We start from the raw sequence: 15,105 nt of genomic DNA, 5'->3' as shown, positions 1-15,105 counted from the left end.
GGATGTAACTGAAGCAGAAACAGTAACAGCAACAGAATCCAACCCCTGGAATCACTTGTGAAGTTGTTCGTGTCTGAGTAAGTGCGAGGAAAGACAGAATTCCTTCCCACACACAGAGCAGGTGAACGGCCTCTTCCAAAAGTGAACTTGCTGGTGGATTTATCCCTTCCCACACTGAGAGCAGCTGAACGGACTCAGATTCCCAGTGTGAACTCGCCGGTGTCTCCGCAGGTTGGATAAGTCCGTGAATCCCTTCTCACACTGAGAGCAGGTGAACGGCCTCTCCCCAGTGTGAACCCGCTGGTGTATCCGCAGGTTGGATGATTGAGCGAATCCCTTCTCACACTGAGAGCAGGTGAACGGCCTCTCCCCAGTGTGACCTCGCTGGTGTTTCCGCAGGTTGGAGGAATCACCGAATACCTTCCCACACTGAGAGCAGGTGAACGGCCTTTCCCCAGTGTGAATTCGCTGATGTCTCTGCAGGCTGCATAACTGAACGAATCCCTTCTCACACACAGAGCAGCTGAACGGCCTCTCCCCAGTGTGAATTCGCTCGTGTGTCGTCAGGTTGGATAACGTAGTGAATCCCTTCCCACACTGAGAGCAGGTGAACGGCCTCGCCCCAGTGTGAACTCGCTGGTGTGTCTTCAGGCTGGATAACAGAACAAATCCCTTCTCACATACAGAGCAGGTGAACGGCCTTTCCCCAGTGTGAATTCGCTGATGTCTCTTCAGGACGGATAACTGAATGAATCCCTTCCCACACACAGGGCAGCTGAATGGCCTCTCCGCTGTGTGAATGCGTTGATGAAGCTCCAGCTTAGATCGGGCACTGAATCTCTTCCTACAATCCCCACATTTCCACGGTTTCTCCATGTTTTGGTTCTCCTTGTGTCACTCCAGGTTGGACAATTGAAACCTTACCCACACACAGAACACGTGTACAGTCCCTCCCCGCTGTGAATGGTGCAATGTTTTTTCAGGCTGTGTTACTGGTTGAAGCTCTTTCCACAGTCAGTGCTCTGGAACACTCTCACCTGTTTCTGTGTCCCAAGGAATCAAGTGATTCTGTCAGATCAAGACGTGACATTTGAGATTCCTGTCTGTAATTCCTCCTCTTCTAACATCCTGGAAAAACAATTTACAAAAGACATCACTGTCAGTACAGGACAGAAATTCAAAACAGACAATTCTGCTTCCTATGGAACATTCTTTCCTCTCTCATTCCCCAAACGCTGTAAATCTCCATCCCACACACTCTCCCTCCATTCTCACTCTGCTGTATCTAATATTCATCCTACCAATTCTCCTGAAAGTGCTGATTCAGGCTGATAGACAGATCCCTGCTCACTGCTTCCTGTCCTGGACACAGTGACCATAACAAATAGGAGATGCAGTCAGCCATTTGGCCCATTAAACTTGCTGAACCCTTTATTGAGCTCAATTGCCAATCTCCTCAACACCATTTTCCCACACTATCTCCCATATCCCTCGATATCTTCACTATCTCGAAACCTGTCAATCTCGAAATGGAAAATACTTGCTGACAGACGTCTGGAGTAGAGAATTCCAAAGCTTCACCGCATCCTCGAATGAAGAATTCACTCCTCATCTTCACTTTCACTTAATTTTCCGACCTGTTCCCCATGACACTCAACTCCCTCGTCAATCGGATGTCTGTCTAACTTCACGGCGCCGAGGACCCAGGTTTGATTCCGGCTCCAGCTCACAAATTTGCACATTCACCTCGTGTCTCCGTGGGTCTCATATTCACAACCCAAAGATGTGCCGTGTAGGTGGATCGGCCAAACTAAATTGCCCCTTAATTGGATAAAAAATGAATTGGGTACTTTTAAGTTAAAAAATGTTTTGGTCGGGGTGGGCAGTGGTGGACTGGCCAGGGTGTCAGTTTGCCCGATAGCAAGTGGGCCCCCTATATCAAATAAAAATGCAATAAAGAAGCAAACAGAGACAACTGTTTTAGTAATAAAAAGGAATAAGAAAAAAATGAGAACAGGACACAAATAAGCAGTGCATGAAAAGGAACGAAGCAGGGGAGGTAGTGGAAGGATGTGGAATAGGAGGGCCCGGGTCGGGCATAATTAAGGAAATTCCATGTTTTCAGCAAGAGTGTGTGAATTTAAAGATAAAGTTACAATTCGTGATTTGAGATGGTCGGCAACTTCAAAGGATATCAAGCAGTAGTCTTGGTTCAGCCGGTACATCGGTCCGGGGCCCGGAGAGCCAAGAAGGGGCCTGTGAATCTCTGAACGCCCCTTAAAAATTATAATTAATTAGATAAATAAATCTCCAACTTCTTTCCTGAGATTTGTATTCTAACTTAATAAAATAAAATTGTTTTTAAAAAGAGCAATACCAAATAAAAATGCAATAAAGAAACAAACAAATAATCACTCAGTGTATGAAGGAACGAAGCAGTGTTAAACGGATGTGAAAAGGTGTGGAGGGGGGGGGGGGGCTGGTTCACCTGGGTCAGACATAGTTGGAAATCCACGTTTTCAGCAAGAGCGTGTGAATTTAAAGATAAAGTTCCAGTTCGTGATTTGAGATGGTCGGCAACTTGAAAGGATTTTTGGCAGTACATAGGGTCGCGAGGTCACTGAAAAGGAGAAGCGGTACCTTTGACCGTGAATCATGAGGCCAAAGATATTGAAGTGATAAGCCATGATCGGTAAACTCAAACGGTTGCGACTTGTAACACCACACTAGTATCAAACTGGACATGTTAACTTTGGTCATGGGACCATTCTTAATGTCTTACTATAGTCGGACTTCTAAGTTTCAACAGTTGTCTCAGTTGCTTGCTGGTGTGAACACTGGACTGTGGATTGTCTCCTCTTCTGAAGCTGCATAGGCCACAGTAGTATTGACTAATGAACATATCCTATTGAAGTGTAAGTAAGTTATTTTATATTTTTTATCAAGTAGGGGTTTATCTGGCGTTCCTTCAAGTTATTCTTGCAATCATCAATATTCATTTTTCCCAATGTGGGCTATTTTTTATTAAGTTTTTATTTCAGGAATATTACCCCTACCAGCATGGAAAAGAAAAAGCATAAATCTGGGTCACTAAAACGCAAAGAACAAAAAGAAGCAGAAAGGAAGGAATCAGCCAAGCGATGCAGGCCTATTACAGAGTTTATAATACCACAAGCACAATCCACATCAATCTGTGAACCAACCCCAGACTGACCAGAGAAGGAAGGAGGGAGGAAGCTGCCAGCGAGACTAACTTAATGATGATGGACCAGAGAGGCTTGAGGATTGGATCTACAGTTCAATCCAATCACCTTTGGGGGTAGTAGAGCTGAATCCTGGCTATTTCTTGTATACAAACTTGGGTTAATTTACGGATTACCTTTGTTCAATAAAGATTGTTGAACTTGTATTTTGTCCTTTGTTCTCCTCACTATTAAAAGACACCTGGGTAGAACTTTGATTAAAATACTGGTTGACATATCTGAGGTTTTCCAGATACAAAAGGATGCCCTATTGTTATTGCTCTTCCTCTCTTTCCCCTCTCCTGTACAGACAGGCTGCTTGTGGTGCCAGAAACTTGCCTCTGTTCATACTCCCCGGAGGAACCAGCCTCATCAGCCTCCAAAATGGAATACCGATTAGCGAGCGGGACCCCAGGAGACTCCTGAAATACCCGCCTCTTTCTCTTGGACTGCCTGGCGGTCACCCATTCCCTTCCTTCCTCAGGTTCCTTCAGCTGCGGTGTGACCACCTCTCTAAACATGCTATCCATGATGCTCTCAGACTCGGGGATGCTCCACAGCCGCCGTTCGAGCTCTGAAACCTGAGCTTCCAGGAGCTGCAGCTGGACACACTTCCTGCACACAATGCTGGTCCCGGGAACTGGAAATGCACCTGGATTCCCACATGGAGCAAGAGGACCAAACCATGGCTTTGTGCTCTCCTGCCATGAGTAAACCCTTTAAATTAAAAAATTTAAAAGAATACTATATATTTAAACAATAAGTCAACAAAGTCCCTCCCCTTATTATGTGGAGACAGTGATGTAGTGGTATTGTTGCTGTATGAGTAATCCAGAGACCCAGGGTGATGCTGTAGCTATCTAAGATGGACACTGGGCTACAAAATGGAGAACTGCTAAGGCTGCAGGGAAAAACAGTCTTAGCAAGGACAAGCAGTTTGCAGAAGACTAATTTGCATTCTGCACATACAGAAACCAGTTTTTGGCCAGGTGCAGAGTTTCAGCCAAAGGTGCAAATGGGAACAGATCTGCATAGTGATGAGGTGATCCAGATCCAGACCCCGCACAATAGAAACATTTAAGTATCAATGGATACTTTTGCGTAGACGCCCAGATAGAATGGCGCCACAGTAACCAACACAAAGAACCGTAGGGACCGCCCCACCCATCGAGGAACGACCCTCAGATTGGGGGGTTTGGAAGATATCGATTGGGAAAGGCCCAATCGATACATGGCAGGTAAAAGAACTGCCCCAAGGGGGCACGGACTTCTAGGACCTATAAGAATAGACCCCGCATATGGTTCGGTCTGTTTTGTTGCTCCGGCTCTGCTTTGCTGCTACATCGCATCCTGACTCCAGTTCCATCACCGGCCGTTGAGCCACCAGCCATCGAACTGTAAGTGCCAATACAACGATCACTACGTGATCCAGACCTTGCTAGATCCTGACAATTTTAAGAATCTGAGAGTTGCAGACCAAGAACGGGACGAAGGCCTTGTCCCCTGACCTTGCCTGTTCCTGTCTAGATAAGTATTTTAGTTGTTTAGTACTAGAAGTAAGTTAGTCTCTTTAGCATATGCATGTGTATTTATTATATTTGTTATAATAAACACCAATCGTTTGGACTTACTAATCGGTGTACAGATTTATTACTTTGAACCTGACCTTGATATACTTGTGACAGTGTCTAAATACGGCACCTGGCGACTCCGAGCATAATTACATACACAGAGCCATAGTAGTGTTAAGCACACGGCCTTTAAACGGAGGCGTGTTAATCACACTCCAGTAAAACGAGCAACAATGCTCTGGCGACCTGGATTCGAATCACACCAGGGCAGATGGTGGAATTTGAATTAAATAAAAATCTGGAGTTAAAAGTCCAATGATGGACTTCCGGTGTGCACCATGGAGTGAGTGATCACACAGAGGCAGCTCCTGCCTAAGGTTGCAGAAAAGAGCTCTTTTTTGGGCAGCACGGGTTGGAATTTCGATGAAAAGGCGTGGGTGAATGTTCAAGGAGTATTTTCCCCCAGGAATAGGATGTTTCTTGGTTATCAGACCCTCAGAAACAGTGCAAGATTTGTCTGAAGCAGCAGCAAACAAAAGCCTCTGCAAGCATGCAAGCGGGGGAAGGGCCAGCTTATAGGTCTCAAGCTGACCTGAGGGCCTTTATGAAAGCTGAATTCTAGCAGCAGAGGGAAGAACTGTGAAAAGATCTCACCAAGGCCATTGAAGAAGCGGAGACGGACTTCCGGTAGCGGTGATGCGGAGCTAAGCCGCACATTCAGTGGCTCCCACTATTTTCGGACTTTGGGGCTCTTTTAAGGGCTTGTAGTGGTGCTGTTTGGACTTTTCCCCGTGTGGGAACACTCCTTCTCAGATTCTCCACCGGTGGATGGCCTGGACTAGGAGTGGAGCGGTCAGAAAATCGGCTTTGCAGTGCACCGCAACTCCCACTACTTAAGGACTTTTGGGCCGATTTGAGGGCCCCAAACGGCGCTGTCTCGACGAATCCCGGTGGGGGAAGGTGTCTAGAGGAGCATTCCCCATAATTTATGGTGCTCACCCGGAGTGGGGCAAAGGAAAAAGCTGCAGCAGCTCCCCAAGAAAAGCGGGGGAAGAAGGACAAAATGGCGGCCGGCAGAACACCCGAGGACTGGTGGAAGTGGGCGCAGGAGCAGCAAGCCTTTCTTCTGCGCTGTTTTGCGGAGCTGAAGGCTGAGTTGCTGGATTCCCTGAATGTGACTACCAACAAGCTGTTTGGGGCTCAGGCAGCCCAGGAGGTGTCCATTAGGGAGTTGCAGCAGCAGGCCGCTGAGCGGGAGGAGGAGTCCGTGGTCCTCGTGGGGAAAGTGGAGTTGCACGAGGCACTTCACAAAAAGTGGCAAGACCGCTTGGAGGAGCTGGACGTTCGCACGAGGCAAAAGAATTTGAGGATCCTGAGCCTGGCGGAGGGGCTGGAGGGGTCGGATCTCCCGACGTACGTGACCACGATGTTGAGCTTGTTGATGGGAGCGGGGTCCTTCCATTTGCCCCTGGAGCTTGAGGGAGCTCACAGAGTGCTGGCCAGGAGGCCTAAGGCAAATGAACCCCCGCGGGCGGTGCTGGTGCGGTTCCATCGATTTAGTGACCGGGAGTGTGTGCTGCGCTGCGCCAAGAAAGAGAGGAGCAGCAAGTGGGAGAATTCGGTGGTGCGAATCTACCAGGACTGCGGAGGTGGCAAAGCGGCGGGCCGGGTTCAACCGGACGAAGGCGGTGCTGCATGCCAAGCAGGTCAGATTTGGAATGCTGCAGCCTGCGCGTCTGTGGGTGACATATAAGGACCGGCACCACTACTTCGAGTCCCCGGAGGAGGCGTGGGCCTTTGTACAGGCAGAGAAGCTGGACTCGAACTAGGGTCTGGGGACACACTATGGCCGTTGCTGTTTTCGCTGTTGCTGTTCTTCAATTTTAACACGTGTTTTTTTTATGCTGGTTTTCTTTTGCTCTGTTTCCGGGTGGGTTTGTCTGTTGGGTATGGGTGTGGGGTATGTGGGGAACGTTGGGGATATGTGCTTTATATGTTCTCGTCTGTACGGGGCTGGGGGTTGGGGTGAAACTGGATTTTGAGGAGCTGCGTCAGAAGGGTGGGGTGTGGCAGTGTGAAAGCGCGGGCTTTCCTCTGGTTGTCCGCGCTGCGGGGCAGGGGGGGCGGAGCTGGAGGTGGGGGCGTGGCCTCTACTGGTTTTCTTTCCCGCGCTGAAGCGGTGCCAAGGAGGCGTGGCAAGAGGGGGATGACCCCATGCCGGGAGGAGATGGGTTTTGGCAGGAGCTGCCGGGTCAGCAGAAGTCAGCTGACTCACGGAAGTACCATGAAGGGTGCGTCGCGGCTAGGAGGGGTCCTAGCCTGGGGGGCTGGGGGGGGGATACCGGGTTGCTGCTGGAATGGCCAGGAAGGAGCTGGCGTGGGCCAGGGGGTAGAGGAGAGGCGTTATCGCCATGGGGAACGGGTCAGGCGGGGCGAGCTGGCCTGGGGCGAGCAGTTGATAAGCTATGGCTAGCCGGCGGGGGAGAGGGGCAGGTTGCTCTCTGATCCGGCTGATTACCTGGAACGTGAGGGGGCTGAATGGGCTGGTTAAGAGAACTAGGGTATTTTCTCATCTGAAGGGGCTGAAGGCGGACGTGGCTATGCTCCAGGAGACCCACTTGAAGGTGGCGGACCAGGTTCGTCTGAGGAAGGGGTGGGTGGGGCAGGTTTTTCACTCAGGATTGAACGCGAAGAACCGGGGGGGTGGCGATTCTGGTGGGGAAGAGGGTGGCGTTCGAGGCGGCTGAGGTGGTGTCGGACAAGGAGGGCAGATATATTATGGTGAAGGGTAGGCTGCAGGGAGAGAAGGTAGTGCTGGTTAATGTATATGCCCCGAATTGGGATGATGCCGGCTTCATGAGGCGCTTGTTGGGCCGCATTCCGGACCTGGAGGCAGGGGGCCTGATCATGGGGGGAGACTTTAACACAGTGCTGGATCCCCCACTGGACCGGTCCAGTTCAAGGACGGGTAGGAGACCGGCGGCGGCCAAAGTGCTGAGTGGGTTTATGGACCAGATGGGAGGGGTGGATCCCTGGAGGTTTGGGAGGCCGAGAGCGCGGGAGTATTCCTTTTTCTCCCATGTCCATAGGGTCTATTCCCGAATAGATTTTTTCATCCTGAGCAGGGGATTGATCCCGAAGGTGCAGGATGCAGAGTATTCGGCCATAGCGATTTCAGACCATGCTCCGCACTGGGTTGATCTGGAGATGGGGGAGGCGCGGGACCAGCGCCCACTCTGGTGCCTGGATGTGGGGCTGCTGGCTGATGAGGAGGTGTGTAGGAGGGTCCGGGGAAGTATTGAGGGGTATCTTGATACCAACGGCACGGGGGAGGTCCGGGTGGGAATGGTCTGGGAGGCTCTGAAAGCAGTGATCCGGGGGGAGCTGATCTCCATCCGGGCCCATAGGGAAAGGAGGGAGAGGAAGGAGAGGGAGAGACTGGTGGAGGAGCTCCTGGATGTGGACAGGAGATACGCGGAGGCACCGGAGGAGGGGTTGCTGGGGGAACGGCGTAGTTTGCAGGCCAAATTTGACTTGTTGACCACCAGAAAGGCGGGGACACAGTGGAGGAGGTCGCAGGGCACGGTATATGAGTATGGGGAGAAGGCGAGCAGGATGTTGGCGCATCAGCTCCGCAGGCGAGATGCAGCTAGGGAAATTGGTGGAGTGACGGACAGGGGTGGGAATGTAGTGCAGAAGGGGACAGAAGTAAATGGGGTCTTTAGGGACTTCTACGAGGAACTGTACCGGTCAGAACCTCCGATGGGGAGAGGGGGAATGGAGAGCTTCATGAACAGGCTATGGTTCCCAAGGGTTCAAGAGGAGCTGGTAGAGGGGCTGGGGGCGCCGATAGAGTTGGAGGAGTTAGTCAGGGTGATTGGACAAATGCAGTCAGGTAAGGCGCCAGGGCCGGATGGGTTCCCGGTGGAATTTTATAAAAAGTATGCGGATCTGGTGGGCCCCCTGTTGGTGCGAGCCTTCAATGAGGCATGGGAGGGGGGGGCTTTGCCCCCGACGATGTCGCGGGCACTGTTATCTCTGATCCTGAAGCGGGATAAGGACCCCTTGCAGTGTGGATCATACAGGCCTATCTCACTCCTCAATGTTGACGCTAAGTTGCTGGCGAAGATCCTGGCCACCAAGATAGAGGACTGTGCGCCTGGGGTGATACACGAGGATCAGACAGGATTTGTCAAGGGGCAGCAGCTCAACACGAATGTGCGGAGACTGCTAAATGTTATTATGATGCCGGCAGTGGAGGGGGAGGCGGAGATAGTGGTGGCGCTGGATGCGGAGAAAGCGTTTGATAGAGTTAAGTGGGGGTACCTGTGGGAGGTGCTGGAGCGGTTCGGATTCGGGGAGGGATTCATCAAATGGGTGAGGCTGCTCTACGCGGCTCCGATGGCAAGTGTAGTTACCAATGGAAGGAGATCGGAGTACTTTAGGCTCTACCGTGGGACCAGGCAGGGGTGCCCCCTGTACCCCTTGCTCTTTGCACTGGCGATTGAACCTTTGGCTATGGCGTTGAGGGAGTCAGGGAGATGGAGGGGTCTGGTGCGGGGTGGGGAGGAACATCGTGTATCGCTGTATGCGGACGACCTGCTGTTGTATGTGGCGGATCCAGAAGGGGGAATGCCAGGGGTGATGGAGCTGTTAGCGGAATTTGGGGGCTTCGCGGGCTATAAGTTAAATTTAGGCAAGAGTGAGGTATAGAACATAGAACAGTACAGCACAGAACAGGCCCTTCGGCCCTCGATGTTGTGCCGAGCCATGATCACCCTACTCAAACCCACGTATCCACCCTATACCCGTAACCCAACAACCCCCCACCCCTTAACCTTACTTTTTAGGACACTACGGGCAATTTAGCATGGCCAATCCACCTAACCCGCACATCTTTGGACTGTGGGAGGAAACCTGAGCACCCGGAGGAAACCCACGCACACACGGGGAGGACGTGCAGACTCCGCACAGACAGTGACCCAGCCGGGAATTGAACCTGGGACCCTGGAGCTGTGAAGCATTTATGCTAACCACCATGCTACCGTGCTACACCCGGGTGATCAGGAGGAGGGAATTGGGAGACTCCCATTTAAGAGGGCAGTGAAGAGTTTCAGATACCTGGGGGTGCAAGTGGCCAGGAGTTGGGGGACTCTCCATAAGCTTAATTTTACCAGGCTGGTGGAACAGATGAAGGAGGAATTTAAAAGGTGGGACATGGTGCCGCTATCGTTGGCGGGTAGAGTGCAGTCCGTCAAAATGACAGTTCTCCCGAGGTTCTTGTTCCTTTTTCAGTGTTTGCCCATCTTTATCCCTAGGGCCTTTTTTAGAAGGGTGACTAGCAGCATCATGAGCTTTGTTTGGGTGCATGGGACCCCGAGGGTGAAGAGGGTCTTCTTGGAGCGGGGTAGAGATGGGGGGGGGGGCTGGCGTTACCCAATCTCTCGGGGTATTATTGGGCGGCCAATGTGTCGATGGTGCGCAAGTGGGTAATGGAGGGGGAGGGGGCAGCATGGAAACAGATGGAGAGGGTGTCCTGTGGAGATACAAGCCTGGGGGCCCTGGTAACGGCGCCGTGGCCGCTCCCTTCTACGAGGTATACCACGAGTCCGGTGGTGGCGGCTACCCTCAAGATTTGGGGGCAGTGGAGGCGACATAGGGGAGAAGTGGGGGGCTTGATGCAAGGCTCCGTTAAGGGGGAACCATAGGTTCGTCCCGGGGAACATTGATGGGGGATTTCAGGGTTGGCACAGAGCGGGCATCAGACAGCTGAGGGACCTGTTTATTGATGGGAGGTTTGAGAGCCTGGGGGAGTTGGAGGAGAAACTTGGGCTCCCCCCGGGGAACATGTTCAGGTATCTGCAGGTAAAGGCATTTGCTAGGCGGCAGGTGGAGGGATTCCCTTCGCTTCCCACGAGCAGGGGTGAGTGACAGGGTGCTTTCGGGGGGGGGGAAAGGGGGGGAAAGGTGGGGGGGGGGAAAGGGGGGGGAAAGGTGGGGGGGGGGAAAGGTGGGGGGGGGAAAGGTGGGGGGGGGGGAAAGGTGGGGGGGGGGGGGAAAGGTGGGGGGGGGGGAAAGGTGGGGGGGGGGGAAAGGTGGGGGGGGGGAAAGGTGGGGGGGGGAAGGGGGGGGGGGGGTAAGGTGGGGGGGGGAAAGGTGGGGGGGGGAAAGGTGGGGGGGGGAAAGGTGGGGGGGGGAAGGTGGGGGGGGGAAAGGTGGGGGGGGGAGGGGAAAGGTGGGGGGGGAGGGGAAAGGTGGGGGGGGGCGGACGATGACTATGTTTGTTTATTTAATTTAAATTTATTTTTAAGTTCTTTTGTTGTTCATTGGGGTTGGGAGGGTGGGGGATGGGATACATGCGTCGATACGGTCTGGGGGTGTTACAGTTATTATGGGTTATTTTGTTGCATTTCATTGTTTGTCATTATGTTTTATATTTTCTGTAAAAAATTCCAATAAAAATTATATTAAAAAAAAAGTCCAATGATGACCATGTAGCCATTGTCAATTGTTGTAAAAACCCATCTGGTTCACTCATGTCCTTTAGGGAAGGAAATCTGTCATTCTTACCTGGTCTGGCGATCATGTGACTCCAGCCCCACAGTAATGTGGTTGTCTCTTACATGTCCTCAAGGATGGGCAATAAATGCTGGCCAAGCCAGCGACGCCCAGAACGAATAAAGTAAATACAAAACAATGACTTACAATTTAATATAGGATGAAAAATACCCACCAGGAATGGTGAATTTCCAGCTTCAGTGGGGGATATGAATCCTTTCCCACATTTCCATTGTTTCTCCTTGCAGGTGTCTTTCTGCCTCTCAACATTCAATTCATTTGTTGAAGCCTCGTGTTGGGTCTTTCCCTGCACCAATTCTTTATATTTTCTTCAAGCTATATAACTGATTAAAGCTCTTTCCCCATTCTGTGCACTGGAACACTATTACTCAGATGTGTGTGTATCTCTGTACTTTTCCAGTCAAATTGATTCATAACATTTTCTGCAGCAGACAGAATAGACAAACGTTTATCCAATGATGAAAGGCTAATGAATAGAGCAGATCTGCAGCTGATGTTTGGTGTGAGGTTTCTGTCTGCAAATCCTCTCCTTCTGATATCCTGGAAAAGGAGTTTCAAAAATGTATCACTGTCAGTACAGGATAGAAATTCAGAACAGACAATTGTAGTTTCTCAGGAACATTCTTTCCTCTCTCATTCCCCAAAAGGTGTAAATCTCCATCCCACACACTCTCCCTCCATTCTCACTCTACTGTATCTAATATTCACTCTCCCAATTCTCCTGAAGGTGCTGATTCAGGCTGATTGACAGATCCCTGCTCACTGCTTCCTGGCCGATATTAATTTACTGTCTCCTTAAACGTCAGCCACCTGATGGGGAAACCAGAACCTTTCATTGTGTGAGAGCCTGAATCAGCCAATAGGAATCATTCTGCTCTGCGATGACGTCTCTGCATTGCAGTGCGCAGGCTCGGCGCGGGAGCCCCGCTGGGTCCCCACTCATTGTTGTGCCTCCTCCAGACAACGTTTCCAGGCAACCGGCTGACGTCTCCGGCCAGGGCGAGAAGCCGCTCGCCGGCCTCCCCTCCCCTCCCCCCCCCCCCCCCCCAACTGGCCAGCGACTACGCATGTCCATGGGAGAGGGGGGGACTGAGCATGTGCGAGGTTGTGCCCACCACCTGACCGTCCAGCATTGGTGTTGACCAATGGGAAGAGTTGGACGACCAGAAGGACTCTGGTTCTGTAACCAATGAGAGTGATTGAAGATTGAGCTTCACACAGACGGAAACCTCCTCCTGTTTCCAACATCTGTGAGTAAAACACTTTCCTTTCTCCCCCTTCCCATTTCTTTTCTCATTCTCACCTTCAATTAGTCACTTGCAGCAACTGAAGGTAAAGGAAGTGAATCCAGGGAGGGTGCAGACTCTGGAAAGGCAGACTCTGGAAAGGCAGACTCTGGAAAGATTGGCCCAGGTCTCTCTCTCTTGAAGACATTGACATCGACATCCTTTGCTCCCTCAGCTTGACACATTTATTTGTTTAGCTAAAAGATGGGCTCTTTCCTAATGTTCACAATTAAAGTTCTGATTTCCCCAACATGGCTGACATTTAAGGTGACAGTAAATTAATATCGGACAGAGATAATCATAATAATAATCTTTATTATTGTCACAAGTAGGCTTACACTATCACTGCAATGAAGTTACTGTGAAAAGCCCCTAGTCGCCACAGTCCGGTGCCTGTTCGGGTACACTGAGGGTGAATTCAGAATGTCCAATTCACCTAACAAGCACGTCTTTCGGGACTGGTGAGAGGAAACTGGAGCACCCGGAGGAAACCCACACAGACATGGGGACAAGAAAATTAGGGAAGTAAACACGTGGCTAAGGGATTGGTGTGGGAAAGAGGGATTCCACTTCATGGGACATTGGCATCAGTTTTTGAACCGGGGGGGTCTGTACCGTTGGGACGGTCTCCACCTGAACCAATCTGGAACCAGTGTTCTAGCGAAGAGGATAAATAGGGTGGTCAGTAGGACTTTAAACTTCTGAGTTGGGGGGAAGGGAAAGTGAAAGCGACAGGGAGCATGGAGTTAAATGGCAAGATACGCAGGAGGATAACATGTAGGCAGGTGGATTTAAGCTTGAGGCACACTAGGAATTCAACAAAAAGGAAGGATAACTTTGGACATCTTAGGACTTCCAATATCTGTAATGATAAGAAAGTTAGCATTAAGGCACTTTACCTGAATGCTCGTAGCATTTGTAACAAAGTAGACGAACTAATGGCACAGATCATCGTGAATGATTATGATGTGGTAGGCATCACAGAGACATTGCTGCAGGGGGTTCAGGACTGGCAGTTAACCATCCAAGGATATACAACCTATCGAAAAGACAGGGAGGTGGGCCGAGGGGGTGGGGTTGCCTTGTTAGTTAAGAACAAAATTAAATCTATGGCACTAAACGGCATAGGGTTGGATGATGTGGAGTCTGTGTGGGTAGAATTGAGGAACCACAAAGGCAAAAAAACCATAATGGGAGTTATGTACAGACCTCGTAACAGTGGTCAGCACCAGGGGCGCAACATGTACCGGGAAATAGAAAAGGCATGTCAGAAAGGCAAGGTCACGGTGATCATGGGGGACTTCAATATGCAGGTGGATTGGGTAAATAACGTAGCCAGTGGATCCAAAGAAAAGGAATTCATGGAATGCTTACAAGATGGCTTTTTGGAACAGCTTGTCATGGAGCCCACAAGGGAGCAGGCTATTCTGGACCTAGTGCTATGTAATGAACCAGACTTTATAAAAGATCTTAAAGTAAGGGAACACTTAGAAAGCAGCGATCATAATATGGTTGAGTTCAGTCTGCAGTTTGAAAGAGAGAAGGCAAAATCGGATGTAATGGTGTTACAGTTAAATAAAGGTAATTACGAGGGCATGAGAGATGAACTGGCGAAAATCGACTGGAAGCAGACCCTAGTGGGGAAGACAGTAGAGCAAAAATGGCAGGAGTTTGTATGCATAATTGAGGACACTGTACAGAGGTTCATCCCCAAGAAAGAAAGATTATCCGGGGAGGGATTAGACAGCCATGGCTGACAAAGGAGGTCAGGAAATGTATCAAAGAAAAAGAGAGATCCTATAAAGTGGCCAAAAGCACTGGGAAATCAGAAGATTGGGAAGGTTATAAAAACAAACAGAGGTTAACAAAGAGACAAATAAGGAAGGAGAGGATCAAATATGAAGGCAGGCTAGCCAGTAATATAAGAAATGATAGTAAAAGTTTCTTTCAATACATAAGAAACAAACGACAGGCCAAAGTAGACATTGGGCCAATTCAAACTGATTCCGGAAGGCTAGTGATGGGAGACGAGGAAATGGCTGGAGAACTTAATAAGTACTTTGCGTCTGTCTTCACAGTGGAAGACATGAGTAATATCCCAAAAATTATAGAGGGTCAGGGGGCTGAGTTGAGTATGGTTGCCATTACAAAAGAGATGGTGCTAAAAAAGCTAAAAGGTCTTAAAATTGACAAATCTCCTGGCCCCGATGGGCTACACCCTAGAGTTCTGAGGGAGGTGGCTGAAGAAATAGCGGAAGCGTTGGTTGAGATCTTTCAAAAATCACTGGAGTCAGGGAAAGTCCCGGATGATTGGAAGATCGCTGTTGTAACCCCCTTGTTCAAGAAAGGATCAAGACAAAAGATGGAAAATTATAGGCCAATTAGCCTAACCTTGGTTGTTGGTAAAATTCTAGAATCGATCGTTAA

General features: G+C 50.1%; 1 protein-coding gene across 1 annotated transcript; it reads right to left on the bottom strand.

The window, feature by feature from the left end:
- Positions 1-231: 231 nt before the first annotated feature.
- Positions 232-12,375, bottom strand: LOC119951248 (gastrula zinc finger protein XlCGF71.1-like; the record flags this gene model as incomplete). Its single annotated transcript, XM_038774304.1, has 2 exons — positions 11,547-12,375; positions 232-1,128 (listed from the first exon to the last, which is right to left on the bottom strand). A coding segment is annotated over exon 2 (645 nt), but the record flags the coding sequence as incomplete, so codon positions are not given.
- Between the last annotated feature and the right edge of the window lie 2,730 nt (positions 12,376-15,105).

The sequence above is a fragment of the Scyliorhinus canicula genome, chromosome 17 (assembly GCF_902713615.1).
Source record: "Scyliorhinus canicula chromosome 17, sScyCan1.1, whole genome shotgun sequence".
Taxonomy (NCBI): Eukaryota; Metazoa; Chordata; class Chondrichthyes; order Carcharhiniformes; family Scyliorhinidae; genus Scyliorhinus; species Scyliorhinus canicula.
The sequence above is the reverse complement of the archived record's forward strand: the minus strand, read 5'-3'. Positions and strand labels throughout refer to the sequence as shown.